The sequence below is a fragment of the Alexandromys fortis genome, unplaced genomic scaffold (assembly GCF_014885135.2).
Source record: "Alexandromys fortis isolate MF-2015 unplaced genomic scaffold, M_Fortis_MF-2015_v1.1 scaffold_32, whole genome shotgun sequence".
Classification (NCBI taxonomy): Eukaryota; Metazoa; Chordata; class Mammalia; order Rodentia; family Cricetidae; genus Alexandromys; species Alexandromys fortis.
In genome coordinates this window covers 11,303,922-11,329,642 of record NW_026067938.1, presented here as the reverse complement: position 1 = coordinate 11,329,642, position 25,721 = coordinate 11,303,922, and the positions used below count along the sequence as shown (strand labels likewise).

At 36.3% G+C, this 25,721-nt stretch overlaps 1 protein-coding gene across 1 annotated transcript in view; it reads left to right on the top strand.

Annotated features, from left to right (window-relative positions):
* Window positions 1-25,721, top strand: part of Pcm1 (pericentriolar material 1) — a 93,882-nt gene that overhangs the window by 4,148 nt on the left and 64,013 nt on the right. Inside the window, exons 2-8 of the mRNA XM_050147268.1 lie at window positions 9,146-9,263; window positions 10,821-11,066; window positions 12,099-12,368; window positions 14,948-15,118; window positions 15,304-15,420; window positions 21,208-21,385; window positions 24,217-24,350. Of these exons, the coding sequence (XP_050003225.1) occupies window positions 9,168-9,263; window positions 10,821-11,066; window positions 12,099-12,368; window positions 14,948-15,118; window positions 15,304-15,420; window positions 21,208-21,385; window positions 24,217-24,350 (1,212 nt within the window). The 5' untranslated portion in view covers window positions 9,146-9,167. The remainder of the gene's footprint in view (window positions 1-9,145; window positions 9,264-10,820; window positions 11,067-12,098; window positions 12,369-14,947; window positions 15,119-15,303; window positions 15,421-21,207; window positions 21,386-24,216; window positions 24,351-25,721) is intronic.

Here is a 25,721-nt window from a genome sequence, read left to right as displayed (position 1 = left end):
CTAACATTTAGAGAAATCATATATACCCACAGTTCATAAAAGCAGGTGTCTTAGGGTTTTTATTGCTGTGAAGAGACACCATGACCACGGAAAGCATTTAATTGAGGTTGTGGCTTACAGTTTCAGAGGTTCATTATCATCGTGATCATCAGCATGATGGCCTGCAGGTAGATATGGTGCTGAAGCTGAGAGTCCTACATCTTGCAGGTAACAGGAAGTCGACTGAGACACTGGGTGGTATCCTGAGCATAGGAAACCTCAGAACCCACTCTTAAAGTAACACACTTCCTCCAACAAGGCCATACCCACTCCAACAAAGCCGCAACTCCTAATAGTGCTACTCCCTGTGAGGTTATGGGATCAGTTGTATTCAGATCACCACAGCAGGGAATGGTGAGCAAAACTAGGAGTCACTGTTATCGAGGGTAGGATAGTACAACATGATGAACAAGGTAGAGTAGTGTTTTTACTGTATACCTTTTAAAAGAGGAAAAACTGAGTATTAGTTAATAAAAATAGTCGGCAAATAGTTATTTTTTTTTTCTGAGTTATCCAGAAGAGTGGAAAAGGAACATCATTATTTAGAAGGGATTTGATAGGAATTGGTGCTTTAAGACTGATTTTAGATTTTATTGACACAGAAGAGGAATGTTTTGGAACCGATGGGAAGATGTGTAGGTAGGTAGTTGGTTTGTAATCTGTTGGAAGGGTCTGATAGGAGCTGGTAACCATGGATGAGGGTATCAGAGATACACATGGCATATGTAGACATATATGCAGGCAAAACACCTATATCATGGTTTGAAAAAGAATGTCCCCAAAGGGATTAGCACTATAGGGAGTATGGCTTTCTTGGATTAGATGTGGCCTTGTTGGAGGAAGTATGTGGGGGTAGGCTTTGAGGTCTTCTATGCTCAAGCTATGGCCACATCACAGTTTACTTCCTGTTGCCTGTGGATCAAGATGTAGAACTCTTAAGCTCCTTCACTAGTACCATGTCTACCTGTACGCTGCCTTGTCCTGCCATGATGATAAAGGACTAAAACTCTGAAACTATAAGCACTCCAATTAAATGTTTTCCTTTATAAGAGTTGTGTGTGTAATAGATTTTTCTTTGGACTGTCAGCTTACAAATTATGACAGGGAGATTTATTATTAATTATAAAAGCTTGGCCTATAGTGTAGGCTTGTTCTTAACTAGCTCTTCTAGCTTAAATTAACCCATTTATATTAATCTACATTCTATCACATGGCCTATCTTCCATTTTTGCACCTCCTGTTTCCTCTCTATGTGACTGGCGATTCCAACCTTCTTCCCAGAGTTCTCTCTGTCCCCAGAAATCCTGCCTAACCTTTTTAGCTGTTTAGCTTTTTATTACACCAGTCACAGCAATGCCCCTTCACACAGTGTACAAATCTCACAATAGCTGTGGTCATGGTGTCTTTTCACAGCAATAGAAACCCTAACTCAGACAACATTAAAATAAACTTTTTTAAAAATTGCTGCAATAAAAAGAAGAAATGTACACCATAATTAGCCATATGGTAAAAGACTTAATACAATAACTAGTTCAGTTGGTAAGCTATGTTGTGAGGTTAAGTGCCTTTTCCCTTTTTTTACTTAAGGTCTCTCTGTGTACCCCTGGCTTGCCTCATATTTCCAATGATTTTCCTGCATTTGCCTCACATTGTTGAAACTTCTTGACAATTCAAATTGAACGCTACATTTTGTTGTAAATTTCACTATTTCTCTTATCTTCCACTAAATCTTTGGAGTTATGTTTTTGTTTTTCCAATTTGAAGAAGGTATCCTGAGTTTTAGAAATCTGCTCAGTTTTTAAAACTTAAATACATTTATTTATTGTGTGTGCATTTGGGCACATAGATGGAAGTCAGAGGACACCTTGTAGAGTCAGTTCTTTGCTGCATTACAGTGTTCAGGAATCAAACTCAAATGTTAGACTTGGTGGCAAGTACCTGTAACTGCTCAGAGCCACCTCATCAACTCCATTTATTGAATTTTTATTTTTTAAGTCTTTAATTGAAAGGGCAATAGAAAAGATCTTCTGTGGGTATATTGTTTTTGTTTAATTTTGTCTTGGTAGTGCAAGACCTAGGGAATCTTCTGTTGTGCTCCTCCCCCCAGGGTCAAGATTATAGGTACATACATACCATGTGGTCAGCTGTTGATGTGAGTGTTGGGGATCTGAACTCAGATTCTTATTTTTTATCAAGTGCTTTACCAACTGAGCTGACTCCCCAGCCCTCCTATTTCACAGGAGAGATACACTAGTATCTTTAAGAAATTTACTGAATGTTAATTTGAGAATTGATTCACATGTATTTATTTAGCTTTATACTTTTTTATTTTTATAGTTTTATTTTCAGTTATGTCTGCCTGCATGTCTGTTTTTCTGTCTCTGTGTGTGTGTGTGTGTGTGTGTGTGTGTGTCTGTGTGCGCGAGCGCGCGCGTGTGCATAGTTGTTTAGGTGCATGTGAGTGCAGGTACCCATGAAGGCCAGAAGAGGATGGCAAATTGCCTATAGTTGGAGTTACAGGTGGTTGTGAGCCACTTGGTATGGGTGCTGAAAATGGAACTCAGATCCTGTGCAGGAGCAGTATATGCTCTTAACCACTGAGCCATCTCCCCAGCTACAGCTTTCTGTATTTCTTTTTTGGTTGTGGCAGGATCTCTCCTATAGCTCAGGCTGGCATTGAGCTTGCTATAGCCTCCTTCCTTCGTCTCACAAGTGTGAAGAGTACAGGCACGAGTCACCATAACCAGCTCTAGCTTTATGCTAATTTACTTCTATATTAGTGTGCCCTTTAAACAAATTTAAAATTTAAGGTTATTAAATATTGTTGATGACTGACTTTTTCTAGGGAACCAAATTCACCCTCGTAATAGAGCAGGAACAGATCAGAGAAATTATTCCATTCTAGTTCATCTTGCTGAACTAGCAAATTTAATTTAGGGTTGCTTATAGGTACACCAATGAAGAACAGTCTCTTTTCTCCCAACCATTGTTAAGTGTTGTAGCCATGTGTGCCTCAGGAGCCTTTCTTTCCCTGAGGGACTGTCAGTGGTCCCAGTGTTGCGTGGGTTTCATGCTCTGATTTCAAGATGACAACAGCTGTATGATGCGCAGAGCACAGAGTCCAAAACTTCTCCTCTTCCGTATTCTGGCACACCTTTAGCCCTCTCTTCCATAATGTTTCCTGAGCCTAGTGTGTGGGTGGGTAGGGGGAGATGTATGATTATTTTCTCCCACTTAGAGGTGAATACTGGACCTCTTTGTTACAGCAACAGTGACTTGTTCTCAGTACTTGGACTGCTTATGAATCTCTTCTGTAGCTGCTGTTCAAAGCAAAAATAAACTTCCCCTGCCAAGCAAGGTTGACAGCAGCAATAGTTTATGAGCATAAATGTAACTGTAATTTATGGGCATAATCATAAATGTTGAAAAGAATTTTGACGGGAAGAATTTTGAAAGTTCTCATATACATAGCTTGCCATACCTTTTCTATTGGGGTCTATGACTTCCTTAGCTACACATGTTGGTTTTACAGTATCAAATTTAAAGTTTACTCCCCTTTTCTGGAGTTGTCTTAAATCTTACTAAAAAAACAAGTGTTTATACTTCACCAAAGTCTTGGCACTTATACCAATGGGTACATCTTTGTTGGCATGCATATGGTGTTAAATACTCTTGTGACCATATCTAAATAGGATGTAGACAACAATTTCAAGCCCCAGCCTTCATAATGGTTTTTGGCTGATCAGCAAGGAGGGAGCTCACTCCTAACTTGATTTCTCCATATTCTGATCCAGAATGTGCTGTCTTAAGTTGTAGGGTCTTAACACCCAGTTATGTCACACAACCAGTAACAGTGGCAATAGATCACATTGTACCTCATAGAGAGGTAACTTGCCCATGGTATTGGTATTATTAGTAGTCTTGTGGCTTCTGGTAGTAGCTCCTTAACTGATGTTTTTGCTTACATAGGCACAGGCTGTTGTAGGACTTTTCTCCCATTGTAAGCGCTATCATTTATGCCTTATCCAACTATAAAACTCCCAAGAGTGCCTGGCCTCTGTACCTTATGTGTATATTTTCCCATCCTTGTGCCTGTAGTTGGGTTTTTGAATTTTCAGGTGCTTTTCTAAATCTGGAAGATACTCAGGTTAGCATTATTTAATTAAGACCTTTTAATAGCACCTAGACAGGATCTCTGCAGGACCACCATTGTCTGTTCTAGGCATGTGCTAGTTGGTCTTGGGATTCAGCACCTGTATCAGAGATACAGTATCTAAGGAGATACAGTCAGTAAGGTTCAATGCAACTCAAAAAGATGCTGTTTGTATCAATTGTTCCTTAAAAGGGCATTGTTGGATACAGCTGTGTGGCTAGGAAGCCCTTTAGGTCTCTGCTCTGCAACCATTCTCAGTGAATTGTTCCACCTCCCCACCCCTTGAGCAAAGGGAAGTTGAGAGTGGCAAGGTGCAGTGATTTCAGGCCTATTCTGTGTTGGGCTTTCCAGATCTGACACTCTGGGACAGTTCTGCAGCCACCATATTTCCGCTCCATTAGCCACACCTGGCCACAAAAAGAGCCATAGCTGAGCTCATTACTAATTTGATTTTTTCATATTCTGATCTAGAATGTGCTATCTTGAGTTGTAGGGTCTTAACATCCATCACACAAACATTCTAATCTCAGGAGAAATGTGCACAGCGTATTCTGGGGAGATATTGCCCACCTCAATCCTATTATACCACGCTCCATATCCATCTCTAGGTGGTATTGACCTGGTATCCCTAGGGACTGCTAGGAACCAAGGCAGCCTGGCCACAACTTGTATTAGAGCCCCAGTATTCTACAATCCATTGTTCTCTTGAATCATCTAGGATAGTTCTCATCCGTAGGCAGCTTTGGCCGTCTGTTAGGGGCACTGTTAGAGTAGTTTTCACCCTAGTAGATCACTTTATAGCTGTGGGAACAATGGGACTCACCTGCCCTTCTTTCATTCCTTTGGTAAGTTGTTTAGGCCTGAAGCCTTCCAAAACCTCACTAGTACGCATTTGGCTGTCCTCTAGTCTTTTTAACCTCCTAGAAATTCAAGACACAAATCTACACATATGCTTTCATCCACAATAATACTCTCTGTTGTTATTTTCTTCCCCTCTTAATTGCTTTGAATCTTATTTGCATGCCTATCTAAGTCATACATATTTGCCTTTGCCTCTGCTACATCTTAAAGATACTGACCCACAATCAGGTTCAGCAAAGCTACAACAGCCCTACACCAGTACTGAGTCTGCTGGATTGACTCAGTGAGGAAAGAAGACTGAATGAATGACCTGAGCCATCTCACTGGTCTAGTAGACAAAACTTTATTAGCCATCGAGAAGAGATTTTTAAAAAAATATTTGATATTTTCTCCAAACTATATAGTTTTAATCTTTAAAGTCATTAATGCATAAATACATCTTTAGAACAAGCTGTGAGTTTTAGTTCAAAATTTAATATAAATTTAGAATGTAAACATTTTCTCTTCAAATTCATTTTTAGTTTCACAGTATTGGGAACAAACTCAGGGTATTGCACATGCTAAGCAAACTCTATACTACTGAGTTATATCACCAGTCTTATTTTTGGTGTTTTGTTTTTGTTTTGAGATAGGTTTTCTCTGAAGTCTTTCATTGAATTATCCTTCCTAGTACTGGGATTACACGTATGGGTTACCAAGGCCAGCTTCTTGCCAAAAATATTCCTATTTTATATTAAAGTTATTACTTTACTTAAAAAGCACAGCATATTCCATTTAAGAACCACCTTTGTGTCAGGAACATGGAGTAATAGGGAAGTCAGATGACACCATTGGGCGTTGATTCTCATCTTCCACCTTGTTTGAGATTGAGTCTTTCTTATTGGTCACTGCTGCTGACCATAAATTTCCAGGGATTGTCCTGTCTCCATGTCTTCCATGGGATCATGATTGGAATATAGATGTTGATACGACTGCATTCAGCTTTTGCCAGGATTCTGGGGATTTGAACTCAAATTGTTAGATTTGTGTGTTAAGTACTTAACCCGCTGAGCCATCTTCTCAGTCCCATTTTTTCCTCTTGAAATAATTTGCTTTTAGTGCTTTTAAATGCAGGCCTACTTCTATTGCCTATTTTTTGAGCTCCTATTCCTTATTAATTCAAGTTATACCATTGCATCTAGAGTATATTAAGTAACTTTAATGTTCAGGTATGTTCAGTTCAGTGAACATACCTGTCTGTGGATATTATTTTAAAAGTTAAGAATATTTCTAATACAAAATGATGTAAATGAAGCTGAGCGGTGGTGGCACACATTTTTAATCCCAGCACTCGGGAGGCAGAGGCAGGTGGACCTCTGTAAACTCGGGGCCAGGCTGGTCTACAAGAGCTCGTTCCAGGACAAGGTCCAAAGTTGCAGAGAAACCCGGTCTCAAAAACCTAAACAAATGAAATGGTGTAAATGTTCAAATATATGAATCAGAGAAAAGAGTAAAGGTTACTGTATTTCTCCTCCATAGAATTAAGTGCCAGTCTTCATTATATATTTTGTCATTAAGTGCATCATTTTCCCTCTTCTTTTAAAGTTGTTGGTGATTGTCCTAGTTAGGGTTTGTATTTCTGTGAAAGAGACACCATGACCACGGTAACTCTTATAAAGAAAAACATTTAATTGGTGCTGGCTTACAGTTTCAGAGGTTTAATCCATTATCGTCATGGTGTGGAGCATAGCGGTTTGCACCAGACATGGTGCTGTAGAAGGATCTGAGAGTTCTACATCTTGATCTGAAGGCAACAGGAAATGAACTGTCAATGGGCATGGCTTGAGCTTCAAAGCCTATCTCTACAGTGACACACTTCCTCCAACAAGGTCATACCTCCTAATAGTGCCATTCCCTATAGGCCAAATATTTAAACACATGAATCTAAAGGGACCATGTATGTTCAAACCAACACGGTGATAGCTTGAAGTTCTGTAATTTTTTTTAGTGCATATTATTTAAGAATACCATTCTTTCTTTTCCCTATTATTACTTGTGTTTCTTATTTTTCTGCTTGATAGAATTTTGAATAGTGCCAAGTAACAGATATGTGGCATTCTGATTTTAATAAGATTGTTCTCCATGTTTTAATAATGTTGACTTATATGTTTTTTTTTGAGCTGAAGAGGTGGCTCACTAAATGCTTACATTAAATGTGCAAGGACTTGAGTGTGGTCCCTAAAACTTATGTGACAATGCTGGTTATTAGCCATTCTAACCTAATTGGTGAACTGACTAATGAGAGACCCTGTGTCCAAGGATGCTGTTACTGAAGATGACATCTGAAATTGTCTTCCAGTCTCTACATGTATCCTCCCACATATGAACACACATACACACATGCACACACACAGTACACCTATATATGTGTAAAATAGAATAAGATATGCTTCTTTCTAATGTTTCAGAGAATTGTTAAATGGTATGGCATATAGACGTGATAGAGCACTTGCCTACCATGTGTAAGGCCTCAGGTTCCCTGTTGAGTACCAAAAAGACAGATCATCCCCCAAAACAAGAAACCCAGAATAAATATATATGTAACTGTAAGCAAGTATTGTTTTGTTTTGATTTGAGTTTTAAGATTTTTCAAGTTATTATTGTGTGGAATTTTATGCTACTTTATATCTTTAGATAAAATTTTAATATGCTGCATAATTGTTGATATATTATTCTAACAGATATTATAACATTAAAATATCTGTGAGATAAATCCTGTTTTACCATGGATGATGATGTTTGATATTATTAGATGGAATGATTTAGGTTCTTAGAGTCAGAGCAAATTGAATTTATAATTTTTGCTCTTTAACTGAATGATTCTGGTAAAATTACCTGACTATTAAAAGTTTATTCCTTTTGTTTGTAGTTAGTGATTTTTCCATATTAAATAAAGTTATCTTGATTTTTTTTTTCCTTTTTGTGCCACCCTTTCAACATGATAATCTGATATCTAGTGAAAATCCAGAATCTTGTTCATGACCGTTTGGAAACCTTTTCTCATGGTCATTTCTACTTCTGACCCTGTGCTTTTGTTCCAACTCTGTTGCTTCTGTTTCTCCTCTCTGACCCAGACATAATTAATATTCAGTACCATTTTCATGTCCACAAGAAAAACCTTCATGGGGTATCTTGCTGGGTTTGTTGGTCCATACCTCTAATTCTAGCACTTGGGAGGCTAAGACAAAGCCAGCCTGGCTACATAGTAAGACTGGTCTCAAAAAATAAAACAGGGCCTAGGTTATTGGATAGAGATGCTTTTCACAAAGCCTGACAACTGAAATTCAGTCCTCAAGTTCCATGTAGGAGGAGAGATTGATTTCTACAGGCTGTTTTGGTCTCCATATCTGCATTGTGGCATGCACCACCACCCGTAATAAACAAACGGATGGATGGATGGATGGATGGATGGAGTTCAAAACCCCAAAACAACACCACCAAAAAAAAAAAAAAAAAAATCAAATACCAAAAACCTCTGCAGGGAGGATTTATGAGTTTGGTAGACTTTCAGAAGATTAATATAGCAGTATGAAGCAATAGGCACTCGGAAAAATATTTAGTGCACTTGTCCTTTTTTATTTGAAGCAAGATCTTAAAGCTCTTACTTAGCTCAGACTGGTCTTGACCATGTGATTCTTCTACCTCCTAGTACTGAGATTACAAACATGTGTGTCCTTCACTCTTGCTCCTTAACTCATGTTAATATGTATAGAAGATAAATCAGTTTATCTGTGGCATGTGGTTGACATTCTAGCTCTTAAAATTCATGTTTCAGTGATTCCTTTATATTACTAAATTTGATAGAATGATTTAAATCTGAAGTTTGGGCCAGCAAGATAGTTTAGCATATGAAAATGCCTATTCTTCAAACCTAATGACTAAGTTTCATTTCCAGATCACACAGTGGAAGGAGAGAACTGACTCCAGAAAGTTGTCCTCTGATCTTTGTACTTACGTGCAAAAACGTGCATACACACAATATAAATATAAATAAATTTTAAAATAAAGTTTATCTTTATGTGTTAAAAAGATTAGTTTTTACTTATTTTGCAGAGAGTTAATTATTAAAGCCAACATGGCCACAGGAGGAGGTCCTTTTGAAGAAGTCATGCATGATCAGGACTTACCAAATTGGAGCAATGAGAGTGTGGATGACCGACTCAACAATATGGTATGACATCTTACTGAAGATGGTATATTGCTGACTACTAATGTTAGATTTTTCCCATCAGTTGTATTCACCGAAACTACAAAAACTGCAGGCAAATATACGAAGGGACTCTGTGCTGCTTATTATTGGTTGAAGTCACTTTAGTTTTCGTTCATAGAAAGCATGAGTTGGCTTAAACGAAAACTAGCCATTCATTATAAAGAGGTAAAGTGCTTTGTGAAGCCAAGTTGAAGGGGTGTAGTTCAGTTTTAGGAAATGGAAAAGACTGCAAGTTGTCAAATATCGCTTTTCACTATTCTGCCTGTCTTCTCAGAACCCCTGCCTAACCTAGCTTTCCCTTCCAGATCTGCCTTTTCTCTTTCTCTGGTTTTGTTAAATACTGAGGCTGCCTTTTTGAAGGTTTTCAGTCATGGAAGAAATTATATCCTGACCAATTTAAAGTTATGATACAAATTTCTTTTTTATTCATCTGGGCCTGAAAGGATGGGCTAACTAGTATAAAAGGTTCACAGGAACACCCATACATGGAATGGGATGGAGAAACAGTTCTTAGAGAGGCAAAATTTCTTATACATGAGGACAGTTTACTGAATGGTTTTATAGTGGTAACTAAGAGTCTTCCAATGTGGAAAGATAATGTAGGAATGTATAGTTGTTCCTATTGAATGAATTAGGTTACGTTGATATGAGTAAAGGTATTTTCTAGTTAAAATAACATTTCATTCTGTATTGGATAATATGTAATAGATCTTTTGCCCATAAAATACTAATGAGAACAATAATAGTTATATTAATGCTTATCAAATACTAGGCATTGTTCTAAATACTCAAGATAATATTTTTAATCTTATTTTTAAGGTAGCTTATTTTAAAGATTAAGAAACTGAAACCATGTATATATATCTTCTTTTTGTTATACAAACGGATTGTAATCTAAAGGAGGATACAATAAAGATGTATTTATTTCACTACTTTAGAAAAAACATTTTTTTACCTTTTTGAGACAAAGTTTCACTACATAGCTGAAGCTGATTTTTAATTCTTTTGAACTTCTTGTATCAGCTTCCTGAGGGTTGAGATGATAGATATGTATCATAACAGATGGCTAGAAAGAATAGGTTTTAGAATTGCTTTTGAATATCTCTGTAGTCTTATAGAACTTGACAGACTGAAGTAGGAGAATCAGGATTTCAAGGCTGACCTGGATTATATGGTGAGTTCAAGGTCATTTTGAACTAGGAGAAGACTTTTTCTCAAACAAAAAAGAAACGATTGAAAATACTTAAATTGATTTGCGGGTTGGGATTTGGAGTTTAATATTTGTTATCTATAATAGGTGGTAATAAACTTTTTAAAGGCTAAGCTGTAATATTAGAATAGATATAATAATGAGAAAATGGGTTGACAGAAATAAACCTCTAAAGAGAGTATTTGTATGTGAAAAATGTCTTAGTGTTTTAATATCCAGATCAAAGTTGTTTTGGTTTTTTGAGCATACCAAATTATTTTCTTGGTTTGATATAGGTCAGATTAACTTTTGATTTTACTTTTTTAAAGGAGTGGGGTGGCCAACAGAAGAAAGCCAATAGATCATCAGAAAAGAATAAGAAAAAGTTTGGTGTAGCAAGTGATAAGAGGGTAACTAATGATATTTCTCCGGAGTCATCACCAGGAGTTGGAAGGCGAAGAACAAAGATTCCACATACGTTTCCACATAGTAGATATATGACTCAGATGTCTGTTCCAGAGCAGGCAGAACTAGAGAAACTTAAACAGCGGATAAACTTCAGTGATTTAGATCAGGTTTGTGAATTCTTTTCAAAATAAGTTGTAACCATGGGAAATACTTGAAATGGAATAAGTAGTATGTTTTAAGAATAAATGATTGGTAAAATTAAAAGTTTCTGTATGTGTGGAGAGAGTTTTAAATACTGATGATAGTACTGTCTTTGGATAGGAGCAAAGTTGTATTTTTACATTTGCCAAAAGTCTTTCTGGGCTATTACTATTCTAATAGCTAGCTTAAGATACTTCATTATCAGAGTAGATGTTGCTGACAGGATATTGCTACTAAGTTTAGTACATTTATTGGATAACTGTGAATGTGCTTGGTTATCTAAAGTTTAGAATAAAACTGACTTATAATCACCAAAATAAAATAAAGTTTAGATCTAAAGGCAAGTAGAATTGATAATAAACTCTTGGCTGGCATTTTTACCGGTATTTTATTGTCATATCTGAATTTTGCAGAGGCTTCCAAACATGCAGAAAAGTAGGTTCAAATCTAATATGGCAGTGATGGTGTAAATGACCAGGTATTATGTAAATGTGCTACATGCACATTGCTAGATAGAAAACTGATTGTGTGTGTGTGTTGTTGTTGGGGACTAAACTCATGGCCTAAAATATACTTTAGAAACAATCTACCTCAGCTGCATTGGTAGTGGTAAACTGAATGCTTTTTCAAGTAGTGTTTCATGTAGACAAATCATTATGCTTATAATCTATTAATTCATTGTGTTTATAGCCTATTAATTAATACTGATTTATTGGAGTCAACACCTACAAAAATTTTTAAGCAATATGAATTATAACGCAGCCCACATTACTAATGAGACTAGCCTTGTTTGTATTTATCACTTGAATTATCTCAAAAAATGAGAATAAGAGAGCAATCAAATTTTGATAATTTAATAGGATTTTGTAGATCTGAAGCTTTTTCAAAACTTTTTTTTTTATAAAACCTTGCCTAGTGTTGTAACTAAGAATGTTGAAATCTTTTAAAATTGTTGAAAGATTACTGTTTGTTTGATTTGGTTTCCTTTTTGTGTATAGAGAAGTATTGGAAGTGATTCTCAAGGTAGAGCAACAGCGGCTAACAACAAACGTCAGCTTAGTGAAAACCGAAAGCCCTTCAACTTTTTACCTATGCAGATTAATACTAACAAGAGCAAGGATGCTACTCCAAGTCTTCCAAAGAGAGAAGCGACTGCATCAGCACAATGCAAAGAGCTGTTTGCTTCTGCTTTAAGTAATGACCTTTTGCAAAACTGTCAAGTCTCTGAAGAAGATGGGCGAGGAGAACCTGCAATGGAGAGCAGCCAGGTAGTAAAATGGGATTATTTGGGTGGTGGTTTTGCAGATCTCAAAGTATAAACCTTAAGATGTTGAAGAAGTATTAGGTTATGTATATAGGAATTTCAGTTAAATAGAATTAGTTTTTCCCCTAGCCCTCTTCAATAATGTTCCATATATTTTATTTATTTTTTTTATTAAATTTATTTATTTTTTTATTAAAGATTTCTGTCTCTTCCCCACCACCACCTCCCCTTTCCTTCCCCCAATCAAGTCCCCCTCCCTCGTCAGCCCAAAGAGCAATCAGGGTTCCCTGCCCTGTGGGAAGTCCAAGGACCACCCACCTCCATCCAGGTCTAGTAAGGTGAGCATCCAAACTGCCTAGGCTCCCACAAAGCCAATACGTGCAGTAGGATCAAAAATCCATTGCCATTGTTCTTGAGTTCTCAGTAGTCCTCATTGTCCGCTATGTTCAGTGAGACCGGTTTTAACCCAGGCTTTTTCAGACCCAGGCCAGCTGGCCTTGGTGAGTTCCCGATAGAACATCCTCATTGTCTCAGTGTGTGGGTGCACCCCTCGCGGTCCTGAGTTCCTTGCTCGTGCTCTCTCTCCTTCTGCTCCTGATTTGGACCTTGAGATTTCAGTCCGGTGCTCCAATGTGGGTCTCTGTCTCTGTCTCTGTCTCCTTTCATCGCCTGATGAAGGTTAATATTCAGGAGGATGTTCCATATATTTTAAATAGAATAATATTTTACTTTTTAGATGAATATGTAATTGGGAAATTACATATTCATGTTCATTAAAGCTCTGATTTTCAAACACTAAATTGCTAATTTTAATAAAGCAGGGTTAGAAACAGTATGATTTTTGTTTTGTTTTTTAAAGAACTTTATTCAAATGTGGCTATTGGAGCTGGGCAGTTTGTGGTGCACGTCTTTAATCCCAGCTCTCGGGAGGCAGAGGCAAGCAGATCTCTGTGAGTTCAAAGCCAGCCTGATCTATGAGCTTTAGTTCCAGGACAGTCTCCAAAGCTACAAGAAACCTTGTCTTGAAAAACCAAAAAAATAAAAATTAAAAAAACAAAACAAAACAAACATGGCTTTTAGAGCTGGAGAGACACTCAGTGGTGAAGGACTCACATTTCTCTTATGAAAGACCCAACTTTGGTTCCCAGCATACACTTTGGACACATTAAATCACAACCCCTGAAACTCTGACTCCAGGAAGATCAGATATATCTGGTTTTCACAGACTCCTTTACTCAAATGCACCTGCCTTTGTACACATACACAATTAAAAATAAAGTAAATCATGAAAAAAGAATAAAACAATGCTGATATTTTTGGAAAATATTTTCAAAAGTGTCCTTTTAAGTTTCTATGATACTACCAATTATTTATAAAGAAATATAACGATTAAACGGAATATTTAGGGACAGTGAGATGGCTCAGAGGGTAAAAGTGCTTACTGCATAAACTTTTTGTGATAACCTGATTGTGATTAACCTGGAACCCATGTAGAGATGCAAGGAGAGAACCAGTACCACAGACTCATCTTCTGATCTCCACATGTGCCTTTGTTGTATGTGTGCAGACATGCAAGCATGCTCCCACCCCCATGTGAAATATGTACATAATTTCTCAGCAATTTGTTTCATAAATAAAATTTCGGGTTCTGGAGAGATGGCTTAGTGGAACAACCTGCACTGCTTGGGGCCTGGTATCCTGACTAGGGGTGGTAAGGGAGTGAAGAAAATAGAGTCAGGTGGGGCTCTGATTGGGGCCTAGAACCCTGACTGGGGGTAGTAAAAGAATGAAGGAAGGACAGACACATGGACAGGATAGCAGGATGAGTGGGGTTCTGCTAATCCGAATTTCAGTCTGAGTGTGTTTATTAGGTACAGCACATGGTTAAGCTTTGTTAACCAGTCTTGATAGGCGGCCTCTATAAGTGAGTGGGCTCAGGCTGTAACTCTCTGGGAAAAAGAAGCCACAGTTGCTAGTCCTTGTACACACTAATTAGTTGACCATAAACACTCATACGTTGGGTTCCTGGGGAAAGCTTTACCACTGCCTTTGCCAGTATTTCATGGGTATGAGATCTTGGAGTCCTATGCATGGCTGTGCCTTTTTGATCTGTACATATTGACTCACAACTTCACTAACTTAGGGCTTCCTCTGCTGTCTACATTCTGCAAGTCTAAAGATCCAATACCTTGAACCCACATAAAATAGAACACCAACTCCATGGGAGTTGTCCTTGGCCTCCACATGCACCATGGCACTCAACTACACAGATACAAAAAAGCAAACAGAATTATCTCTACAACAATAATAAAAGTTTATAATAGATCCAATTTTCAGATAATATAAACTAAAATAATTTTGAAATTTTAAATTGATGATTGAAGTTTGTTTTAATCTTTAAAATCTAAGCTTGATTCAGATTTTCTTGCATACATAAATATGTGTGGCAGACCTAGATATATCCTTGATTTACCTTCATTTGAAATAAAAATGTATAATACTATTGCTGTGAAGTTAATTATGATCGGCTTTATATGTTGTATACTGACATTCTTAATTTTCTTTTTAATATTTTCCCTGCAGATCGTGAGCAGACTTGTTCAAATTCGTGACTATATTACAAAAGCTAGTTCTATGAGAGAAGATCTTGTGGAGAAAAATGAAAGATCTGCTAATGTTGAGCGCCTTACTCATCTAATAGAACACCTTAAAGAACAAGAAAAGTCATATATGAAATTTCTCCAGAAAATCCTTGTAAGTTTTTGACTTTTTAAGTGATATATGTTGTTCTTTTTTAGAATGTACCATGTACATATATTGACGATATTCTGATGCCACTCCAGAGGAGTTAACATATTTTCAAAAATCGTGCCATCCATTATAACATTTTTATTGCCCTTTTTAATAGTTTTATGATTTATACCACTAAAATATTTCAGGCTAGAGAAAATGAGGAGGAGGATGTTCGGACTATAGACTCAGCTGTGGGATCTGGTTCTGTAGCTGAGAGCACATCGCTAAACATAGATGTGCAGTCTGAAGCTTCAGATACCACGGTAAGCGGCTTTTTGGTAATAAAGTTCTGGAAATGAAGATTTAAGGCTTTCCTCCATTTTTCAAGATGACAGCTTTTGGCATTCTTTAATAAAAAGTATATTCCAGGAAAGAAACCCTCAAATTGTTAGTGGTATATTTAGTTGCTAAGCATGGAAGTTTGAAAGCTTTATTGGTAACATTAAAAGTAGTTTTAAAAGTTTGAATTGGAAACCTAGTTAATTCTGACTGTCATTGTACAGAAATGTCTGTAGTTGGTTTTGCTCAGCACAGCTTTCCTAATTTTAAGCAGCATTGACAAAGTTAGAATTCCTTGCAGGTTTGAGAGCCTCAGATACTCAGGATTACTAAGCATGTTAAGCTGGAGAAGTTTCCACATTGATTTGCTGGTGAGGACTCATCTCAAATGTGCTAAGATTTTTCTTTTTTCTTTGACATCCTGTATAGTATTATAGCAAAGCTACATGTATAAAAAGTTGAAATAAAACCTAATAAGACAGAATAATATTGACATTATTTACTCTTAGAGAAGAAAAAGTATTGTGGTTTCTGATTATAAAGTTAATAAAAACATTTGTTCCCTTGGAAAAATAGTAATTTAAAGAAAAGGTTGTAAGATAGATTAGTTCATAAAATGTAGTAAATTTCAAAACTGCTTTGCTTTTAAGCATTTTATTTAACAGATGGTCTGAAGTGCATGTGATAACCCTGCGCTATGGAAACAGCACTATAATTATGGACTGGTAACTGTTAAACACCTAGTGCTAGTAAGCCTTTGCTTTTGAAAGGATGAGCATCTGTATCTTTGATTTGTAATGTATTTCAAAATACCATTCAGCATTAGGGATTTGAGGGTTTGTTTCCTTTTATTACTTCTCAACAAAATTTACCTGCTTCTTTTCTCCTCCCTATCTTTCCTGTTTAAACTTTTTTAAGATAGCAAATTTGAACTTTTTTCTTTGTATTAAGGAAATAATCAGGGGGCTTGGTCCAAACAGTTTTTGAAAAATGGATTCTGTTGTGGGAAATTGTTTTCTGTTCATAGTGATGCGAAAAATTTCTCCCTTACATACCAGCAGAAGCAGAAGGGTTGCGGGGTCAGCTGGTTAAAGGATTTTAACAGCGAAGTATGAGAAATGGTATAATTGATTGTAATTTACATTCTCAAATCCAAAGTGTTAACTGTGATGAGAATTTCCTTCATAATTGTGTAAAGTTATGACCTTTTGTAAATTGTTATATATCAGAATAAATGTTGAAATACGCTTTAGCAGTTTTGCACACTTGGAACTTGTCATGGATGTAATGCTTGCTTGAATTTAATAAGCAACTGTTTATTTTACAGAAACTTAAAAGTATAATTAAACTTATTGCCTCTTGGGGGTGGGTTTGGGTTAAATTTTTTAAAAAGTGGAATGAGACATTTTTGCATTTATTTACAAGGCTGACTTATATGTTAAACAGGAGTTTGTGTTAAGAAATTAATATGCTACACTATTTAATAAAGGAGGCATCTTTTAGTCTGAGAATTCGGCCCTGCATTGAGGACAAACTAGGGAATTCAGCTTCCCAAGAACAGGTTTCAGACATTGACGTTACTACAAATCCAAAAGGGAAAGGTGGCAGAGCTCCTCAGAATGACAGGGAACTGAAACCTGATAGGAAATATAGCCGAAAACGTGGATTTCCCTCAAAGGTATACTTCACAATGGTAACTTGGGAAGTCTTTAAATGAGCAGTTCTTATTTCTATTTCTTCCTTATTTGCTTTTTTGTTAACTGCTATTACTCTTAACTCTATTAATACCATTAATATCCTGTAATTTGCTTTAGTAAAATGCTATTGCTAAGTGTTTTTATTTCTTTTTTGCTTTATAATATACCTCTGCATGGATAAAATATGGTAACTAACTTTGATTTATAATTATAAAGGATTAGAATCATAATTTCTTTTTTGCTATTGAAGTTTTCATAGTATATAAAACATTCTTAAACCTCGAATGAGGGTTGCTTTTGTTTATAATAGTATTGTTTATAAATTAGAATTATACATTAAATTTTTGTCTTATTATAGTTCATTAGAGAAAAAGAAAATAATATAAGCTTTTAGATTTTCTATCTTTAAAGGAAAAAAAAATGCCTTTTTTGTAGTTTGAGTTGTATTTGTATACTTTTTAAAATCTTTTCTCTTCCTCCCTCTTGTTTAGTTGATTTACTCATTGATATTTTAGTATGTTGCTAGATTTTCTTCTTCAGTGTTTGATTTAAATGTTCTTTTTTTTTTTTTTAGTTTTCCATGATTTGTATAAAGGCATTCAAGATAAGTGATGAAAACTGTTTGTGTAGCTCTTCCAATACATTTGTATAAAATAGCATTTGTAAAAGCGTGTGTGTCCTTTTAGCAAGTGCAAAAGACCATTGTAATAGTTTAGAGTATACAAGAATAAGTTTGTAAGTTTTATTACTAGCTTGTTATCATTAATTTTTATTTTGTTTTGTAGTTTTATAATATATATATTGATGCTTAAATGACAAAATTTAACCGCAAATACTTTGACAGTTTGTGCTATTCTTTAATTATACAAAAGCGTCTTTAATTATACAAAGCATTAAGCTAAAGGTACTCCCTCTGAACAGAAAAGTTCCTGGTTATCTTTTGATTTAATAGTATTGAAAGGGAGAAAATGAATGTGAACTTCAGCAGATATCCATTAAAACCCGTCATCTTATTTTTTACAGTTGATGGGCACTACAGCACATTGGCCAAGTTTCTTTTTCCTCTGCAATGTAACAAAAACCCTCTTTTCTTTCTTTCTCTTTCTTTTCTTTTTTACATTAATCATAAACTGGTTGGTCTAGTAGCTCAGGCTTCTTATTAATTAATTCTTACATCTTACATTAAGCCATTATCTTTGTCTGTGTTAGCTACATGGCTTGGTACCTTTTACTGTGAGGCGGTCACATCTTGCATCCTCTGCGTCTGAAGCCCTTTGTTTCTAAGTCTCGTAAGAAAGTATTCTTACAGATAAGAATTACTGTATCTTAAACTTAAATTCTTCCAATTCAACTATCCTTAATCTTGTTTTTGTTTTAATTTCTATTTTGTGTGTGGATGCCTATGGTAGACCACAACATGCACGTGGAGTTCAAAGGACAACCAGTACTGTTTCCCTTCTACTGTGTGGGTCCTGAAGATTGACTCAGGCCATCAGGCTTACTGCTTAGTGTGACAGGCTCTCTAATCCACTGAGCCATCCTGCCAACCATAGTCTTGATTCTTAAGGTCATTACAATGTAGCTTACTAATACATACTTCAAAAATGATTTTAATTAAAATCTTAAGTCCATCCATCTGACTTGATTTTTCTCTGCTTACAGAATCTGTCACTCTCCACATCCCTCCTGCTTCTTCCTTCCTAAGCAGCCTTTTGAAATGTATTATGTTTGAAGAATAGAGGAAAAGGTTTGAGGTCTTACCTTAGATTCGAAGCTGAAAGTACCCCTAAGAGTTACAGGTTGATAAGAAATAATAGGTATTCTAGTCACATCTATCTACAAAGGCTGGTTCTAATTTTTTGGTGGGTTTTATAGACCTAACATTTTGTATTATGTAACTAAGAGGCTCTTCATGTATACCCATGCTTTGTCAGCGGATGTCGTTGGGTATCAGTCCTCAGGTACTTTCTCACCATATTTTTTTGAGCTGGCATCTCTCACTAGCCTATAACTGGGCCAAGTAGGCTAGTGCAGTTGTCCAATGAGTTCCAAGGGATCTGCCTACCTCCACCTTCCAAGAGCTGGGTTTACATGTGGGAACTACCAGGCTTGGCCTTTTTAAAAAATAAAGGTTCTCAGGATCTAGCTCAAGTTCTTATGCTTATAAGGCAGCAATTCAATTTGTCTTCTCCTCCTCTTTTTTTTTTTTTTTTTTTTTCTCAAGAAAGGGTCTTACTGTATGTAACCTTGGCTAGGGTCCTATGTAGACCACACTGGCCTGAACTTACAGAGGTCTACCTGCCTATGCCTCTTAAGTACTGAGATGTGCTACCTAGCTTCTCAACATTTTTTGTAATTGATTATAAATACCAATCTGAAATGTACATTATATATATATCAATGTTGATAGCAGTCATTAATTTCCACCAAACTCCAGTTTTTCTCTGAGTACCTAACTGGAGGCTATATATGCCTTTTTGTTTGCTTATATTTTTTCTTTTCTAAGTCACAATGTAAAATGTTGTCATAGTTACCCATTCTTATGTACAATAATTCTGGTTCTGCTTGGGAGGAGGTAGATGGAAGAGGCTTTGTGTAGCACTGGTGAAGGATGTCATCCAGAAGGAAACTTCTTGAGCTGTCTGTTTTCCCTGTGGTTTCTCTAGAAATCACGGGTGCCCAGTGAAAGTAGATCAGTGCATTTATTTTTACATAAGAAATCACTGACTCGCCTTAGTAATTTTAGTGGGAAATCATTTTAAAAATCTCAACAAAAATTTGTTAATGTGGCAAATTTAAAACCAAATCTCAGTATATTAAAGGGAATATTTTATGTCAATGGATTAAATAATAGAACTTTGAAATATTTTGATGGTATATTGATGAATACCATTAAAATATACATTTCTTCTATAATTGGGCTTAAATTTTATTATTTGGGAGCTTTATTTACATTTTTGTCTTTGATTAGTTTTGTTCAGTTGTGTTTTAAATTTTGTATATGTATTTTTTTTGTTTGTTTGTTTTCTTTTTAAACACACAAGGGGCCTTATGCCTCCTAAGCAAGAACTTTACCACTAAGTCATGCCACCAGCCCACTTGGTCATTACTTCTTTTTAAAATTCTTTTTTTTTAAAAGATTGATTTATTTTCCATGGTTAAGTGTTTTGCCTATGTATATATGGGCATCCTGAGCATGTCTGCCGCCCACAGAGGTCAAAGTGAGTGTTAGATCCCTTGGAACTGGAGTTAAGATGGTTGTGCGCCTCTGTGTGAGTGCTGGGAATAGAACCTGGGTTCTCTGCAAGAGCTGCAATTGCACGTAACTGCTGAGCCATCTCTCCTGTCCCACTGTTAGTTTCTTCTGCTTCAATTCGTTTTGTTGCATATAGAAAGGACGATAAGTACTTAGTGTGTTGGGGAAGTTGCGAGGTGTTTTAATACTCCAAACTCTACTAAATAGGCATAATTTAAAAGTCAAAAACTAATAAAGATATCTGATAGAAAATAAAGTTTTCTGCTTTCTTATGTACTTAATGTGTTTCAGTTAGGCCTTTTTACATAAGATAATCAACAAATGTACTTAAAAAATCTTCACCTTGGTTGTAAGTTGGTGTCTTCTTTCTCTCTCTCCGACACACACATACATGTTCTCATTTGTTTTGGTTGTATATGTTAAAAATCATTTCTAGTATGGAATAGAAATTTTTGTTACCTAGTGTTTTGTTTTAGAAAAAATTGTTTTGGAGCACTAATTCTCTATAATCTGTAACTGGCTCCCCTATTCTTTTATCTGTAATATGTGCAGCTCTTTTGCCTTCATAGACTTTCAACCTTCTGTTTTGTAAGGTCTTTTTTTTTTTTTTTAAATTTCCTCGTCATAGTTTTTTCACTGTGAAGTTACCTAATTATTAATGTGGGGCATATCAACTTTCTAAGTTTTTAAAACTAGAGTTGTGTATTCAATCAAAATTATTATCTTTGCTGTAGTTTGCCACTGGCAAATGGGACAGGACCATGAATTTCAACAGTCAGGTATAAGTATTATTGAGTATTATTGGTCTTATTTTTCAGGCCAGAGATCATCAACAAGAGCCTTTAGAAGAGACAGAAAATTTGAAGAAACAACATGATTTATTAAAAAGAATGTTACAACAGCAGGAGCAGCTGCGAGCTCTACAGGGACGGCAAGCTGCTCTTCTAGCTTTGCAACATAAAGCAGAGCAAGCTATAGCTGTGATGGATGATTCTGGTATGCAACCGTTTTAGAATATTATTTTTCTAAGAAAGGCTCATTAACTATTGCAAAATGAATGCTGTTATTATATAATCAGATCTCGGTTATTAACTAGTGTAGCAACCTGCAAGCAAGGCTTACTCTGTCCTATGCTTTTCTCTGGTTATACAGAAAAAGTTGCAGGAACAACTCCTGGCTATCATACTGTACCGTGCAGACAGACAGCTCGCTCTCCTTTTCATCAGAGAGTACCTTTAAGAGGTAAAAGAGACAGGCCTGTATGTAGTACTGTTTTTTAACATCAGAATGATAGGACTCTTGATGCTCTTGCTTCCAGTTTGGGGGAGTTCCTGTTTGTTTGTTTGTTTCATTGTTTTAAATCTCCTCATCTAAAATTTCTGTTCTTTATTTGCCTTCCAAGGAAACTTTAAAAAAAAATCTTATGTGAACCAGCTTTGCAATATAAAGCTGGTGGCATAATACCTGGAATACAGCACTCAGAAAGCTGAGGCAGGAGGATCAAAAATCCTTAGGGTCTGGGGTGATGGCTCAGTTGGTAAAGTGTGTGTCTCACAAGCATAAGGACCTCAGTTTAGATCCTCAGTAACCACATAGAAGCCAAGGGCAGTAGTATACATCTATGACCCCAGCACTGGAAGGGAGAGACAGGAGGATCCCTGGGGTCCAGTAGTCTAGCCAGTTGATGAACTTTGGTTTCAGTGAGTAATCTTGTCTCAAAAATAAGATGGAGAGAGGCTAAGAAAGATACCCAGTATCATCAACCTCTGAGGTACATGTGTGTATACAGACCCCTCCCCCAATACATCATAGTGGGACTTTTATCTCATAAAATGAAGTGGGAAGGGCTGCAGTTTTGCATGCTTAAGTCTGCCCTGAGTTCAGTCCTTAGCACCTGGAGAATATAAAAACAGATAAAAAGAAGTCTAATAAGGTAGCAGATTAATAGAGCAACTTTAGTGGTCAGTATTAGTAGTTCTGTTATTTCAATTAGATGCATGTTTTTACATATGAGCTTTTAAAACTGCTATTATACTTAGTTTTTGTGAGACTCAGAAAATGTTCTTTTTTTTCCCTCTTTGCCTCAGAGCTGTGTATCATTTAAGTGACGACTGAATTGCTTAGTATTAAGCTTTTTAATTTTGTAATTTGTCTTATTGTCTTCAAACTTTCATTAGGATAAAAATAAGATTGTTTCTTATTAAAAATAAGGCTTAGGTTTCTTTTTAGCTTTATTTTTAATTGACAAATAACAATTGTATGTATTTTGGGGCACAAAGTGATAGATATAATAATTTCTTCCATTGGCTTAGTTTTCTCATCAATTCTCATAGTTTATTTATCTTTGAGCACTATAATTATGCCATTTTTATTTGCTATTTTGGTGACATAAGTTTCATAAGAGTTACTCATAGGAATGTGAGTGAGGGGTTATCGACAGGATTATGGACACTAACCTTCTCGGCTGTACTCCTGCATCATAGTCTCTGTCCTGCCCACTAACTGCCTGCAAACCTCATGGAGCAGTGGGGCTCCCAGAGTTCCCAATCTCGTTTCTGTAATCTTTTTGAGTACTTGAATTTACACCATTTCATTTGATCATCAGCATTGTAGGCGACTGCTTAAGGCTTTATAGAGAAAATGACAGTTTCTGGCTTGGCTAGGCTCTATACAGAATTTTAGTAGAAATCAATTTAATTCTAGGTTAAAATATGCAAATAATTTTTTTATAAAAATATCCTACCATGAATTGCAATAAAAGACTATAACCAGGAAATTGAATTTGAACTTTATATATTTTATCAACAAAAATTTTAGCTTAATAAATTTAAAACACTTTTGCTACTGTGCTTATGAAGTTTTACTGAAGAAAATGATGAAAGCAAGAGTTAGCATTTCTTATGTGTTCAGAAACACAGCACACCACCTGCCTTTGGGGAGAGTGTGTTTCTTTCTGTCTGGAAAGTTGTAATTTTGGTGTTTTTCACAAGTTTAGACTAGAAAAGGGTTTCTTTCAGTCTTCAATACTAGGAATCTGTTTCTTTTTTTTTTTCCAGCAGAAAATTATTGTATTTTATTTTATTTTATTTTTTTAAAAAACATTTTATAGCTGTGCCTTCTTTTAACGTTGGAAAGACAAGGTCTCACCATGTATCTGTCTGGAAATCATTCTAGACCAGGCTGGCCTCACAGAGATCCACTGTCTCTTTCTCCCGAGTGCTGGGATTAAAGGCATACGCATCACCACCCGGCTGGGTTTTGCTTGTTTTTAATAAGGATGATAAAACCTATGGTTTTCTAGTGTAATTGACATGGCTTTATGGAACACTGCCATTCTTATGTACATATTGCTGATTTTTGCCTTTTAATGGCAGAAATGGATAGGCAACACAAGAACTGTATTCCAGGGAGCCATGATAGTTTTCAGTCTGTCCTTTGTAGAAAAACTTGCCATTTCTGTAATATAGTCTGGTTTTCTTGGAAGAGGTAAAGACCTGTCAGCATTAGCTGTGTTTTTTTCAGGATGCCGATTTGCCCTCTGTACCCTCTATCTAAAAAAACTAATAGAGCCATCCTAGCTGTAATCTAATAAGTCACATTTAGTAATTGGGAATACTAGCCTGCCTTGTTTGTTGAGATTGAAAACACTTTCCTACAATTTAGCAGTTGTCTCTTTATTTCTACGTCAGATGGAAACTTCTAATAAAATAATTGGCTATAAGTAAGATAATTTTCAGATTATGTTAGGTTGAGCTTCCCCTTGTCCAAATTTTATACTTAGCTTGCTGCTTCTGTATGTTGAATATAGTATTTGATTTTGTTTTTAGTTGTTACAGAAACTACAGGAAGCTTATCTGGAGTCAGCATCACATCTGAACTAAATGAAGAACTGAATGATTTGATCCAGCGTTTTCATAATCAACTTCGTGAGTCTCAGGTAATTGGTTTCTTTTTCTTTCTTGCTTGCCCTTTTTTTTTTTTTTTTTTTTTTTTGAGACAGGGTTTCTCTGTAGCTTTGGAGCCTGTCCTGGAACTAGCTCTTGTAGATCATGCTGATCTCAAACTCCCAGAGATCCACCTGCCTCTGCCTCCCGAGTGCTGGGATTAAAGGTGTGTGCCACCACTACCTGGTGGTAATTAGTTTCTATAGTTAAGTTTATAAATAACATTAATTAACCCAATGGGTCTCAAACCTTAGTAAACATGTCACCTGGCTTGATTTTTAAAAAATGGATACACAAAGTCCCTCTACCTTTAAAATTATTATCCTTAAGATTTGAGTGGGTCCCACATGATCCCATTGCTATTACTGAGAGTCTCCTTTGAAAAACCCTAGGTTAGAGGACAGTCTACTGTGTTAAGATTTATTTGTGTATATGTACCTGAATGTATGTATGTATAGCACGTAAGTGCACAGGCCCAAAAAGGGTGTCAGATTCCCTGGAACTGGGGTTACAGGTAGTTGTGAGCTGCTCAATGTACATGCTAGGACAGAACTCAGGACTTCTGCAAGAGCAGCAGGTGCTCTTGACTGATGAACCATGCATCCATACCCAGAAAAGCTATTTTAATGTACTGAGTAGTAAAGTTCTCATTGTGTAGACTGTTAGATAAACATTCTTTTTACCTCTTTGAAGCACTAGGTGGTTATAACCATTAAGACTTAAAGTTAGGACAGTTATAGTAACACACCTTTAATCCCAGCACTGGAAAGGAGAGTCAGGTGAATGTCTGAATTCAAGATCAGCCTAGTTGGTCTACGTAGTGAGTTCTAAGACAACCAGAACTACCTATTGCATCAAGGAAACAACTAAAAACAAGAAAGAGACTTAAAGTTAGTTTTTAAGTCTATGTCCTTGCATTATTTTATCTAAAAGTTTTAAGAAAGTTTTATTTTTTTCAGGAAGAGGTAGAATTTTAGTTTGATTTGGTATTGAAGCAAGACAAGCTGACCTTAAATTTTCTGTCTTTCTGTGCTAACCTCTTAAAGCGTTAGGATAATGGTTTGTGTTCATGTCTATCAAGAACAGTTTTAGAATTAATAAATATTTCAGTTTTATGAATTTGTAAAATAAATAATGATGCCTGTGTGAACTTATAGTGTGGAATTTGGATAAGAATTGGTAAGCCATTGCCTTCACACCGGGAAAAGATGTATGATTGAGCCGGGTGGTGGTAGCGCACGCCTTTAATCCCAGCACTCGGGAGGCAGAGGCAGGTGGATCGCTGTGAGTTCGAGGCCAGCCTGGTCTACAAGAGCTAGTTCTAGGACAGGAACCAAAAACTACGGAGAAACCCTGTCTCAAAAAATCCAAAAAAAAAAAAAGAAATG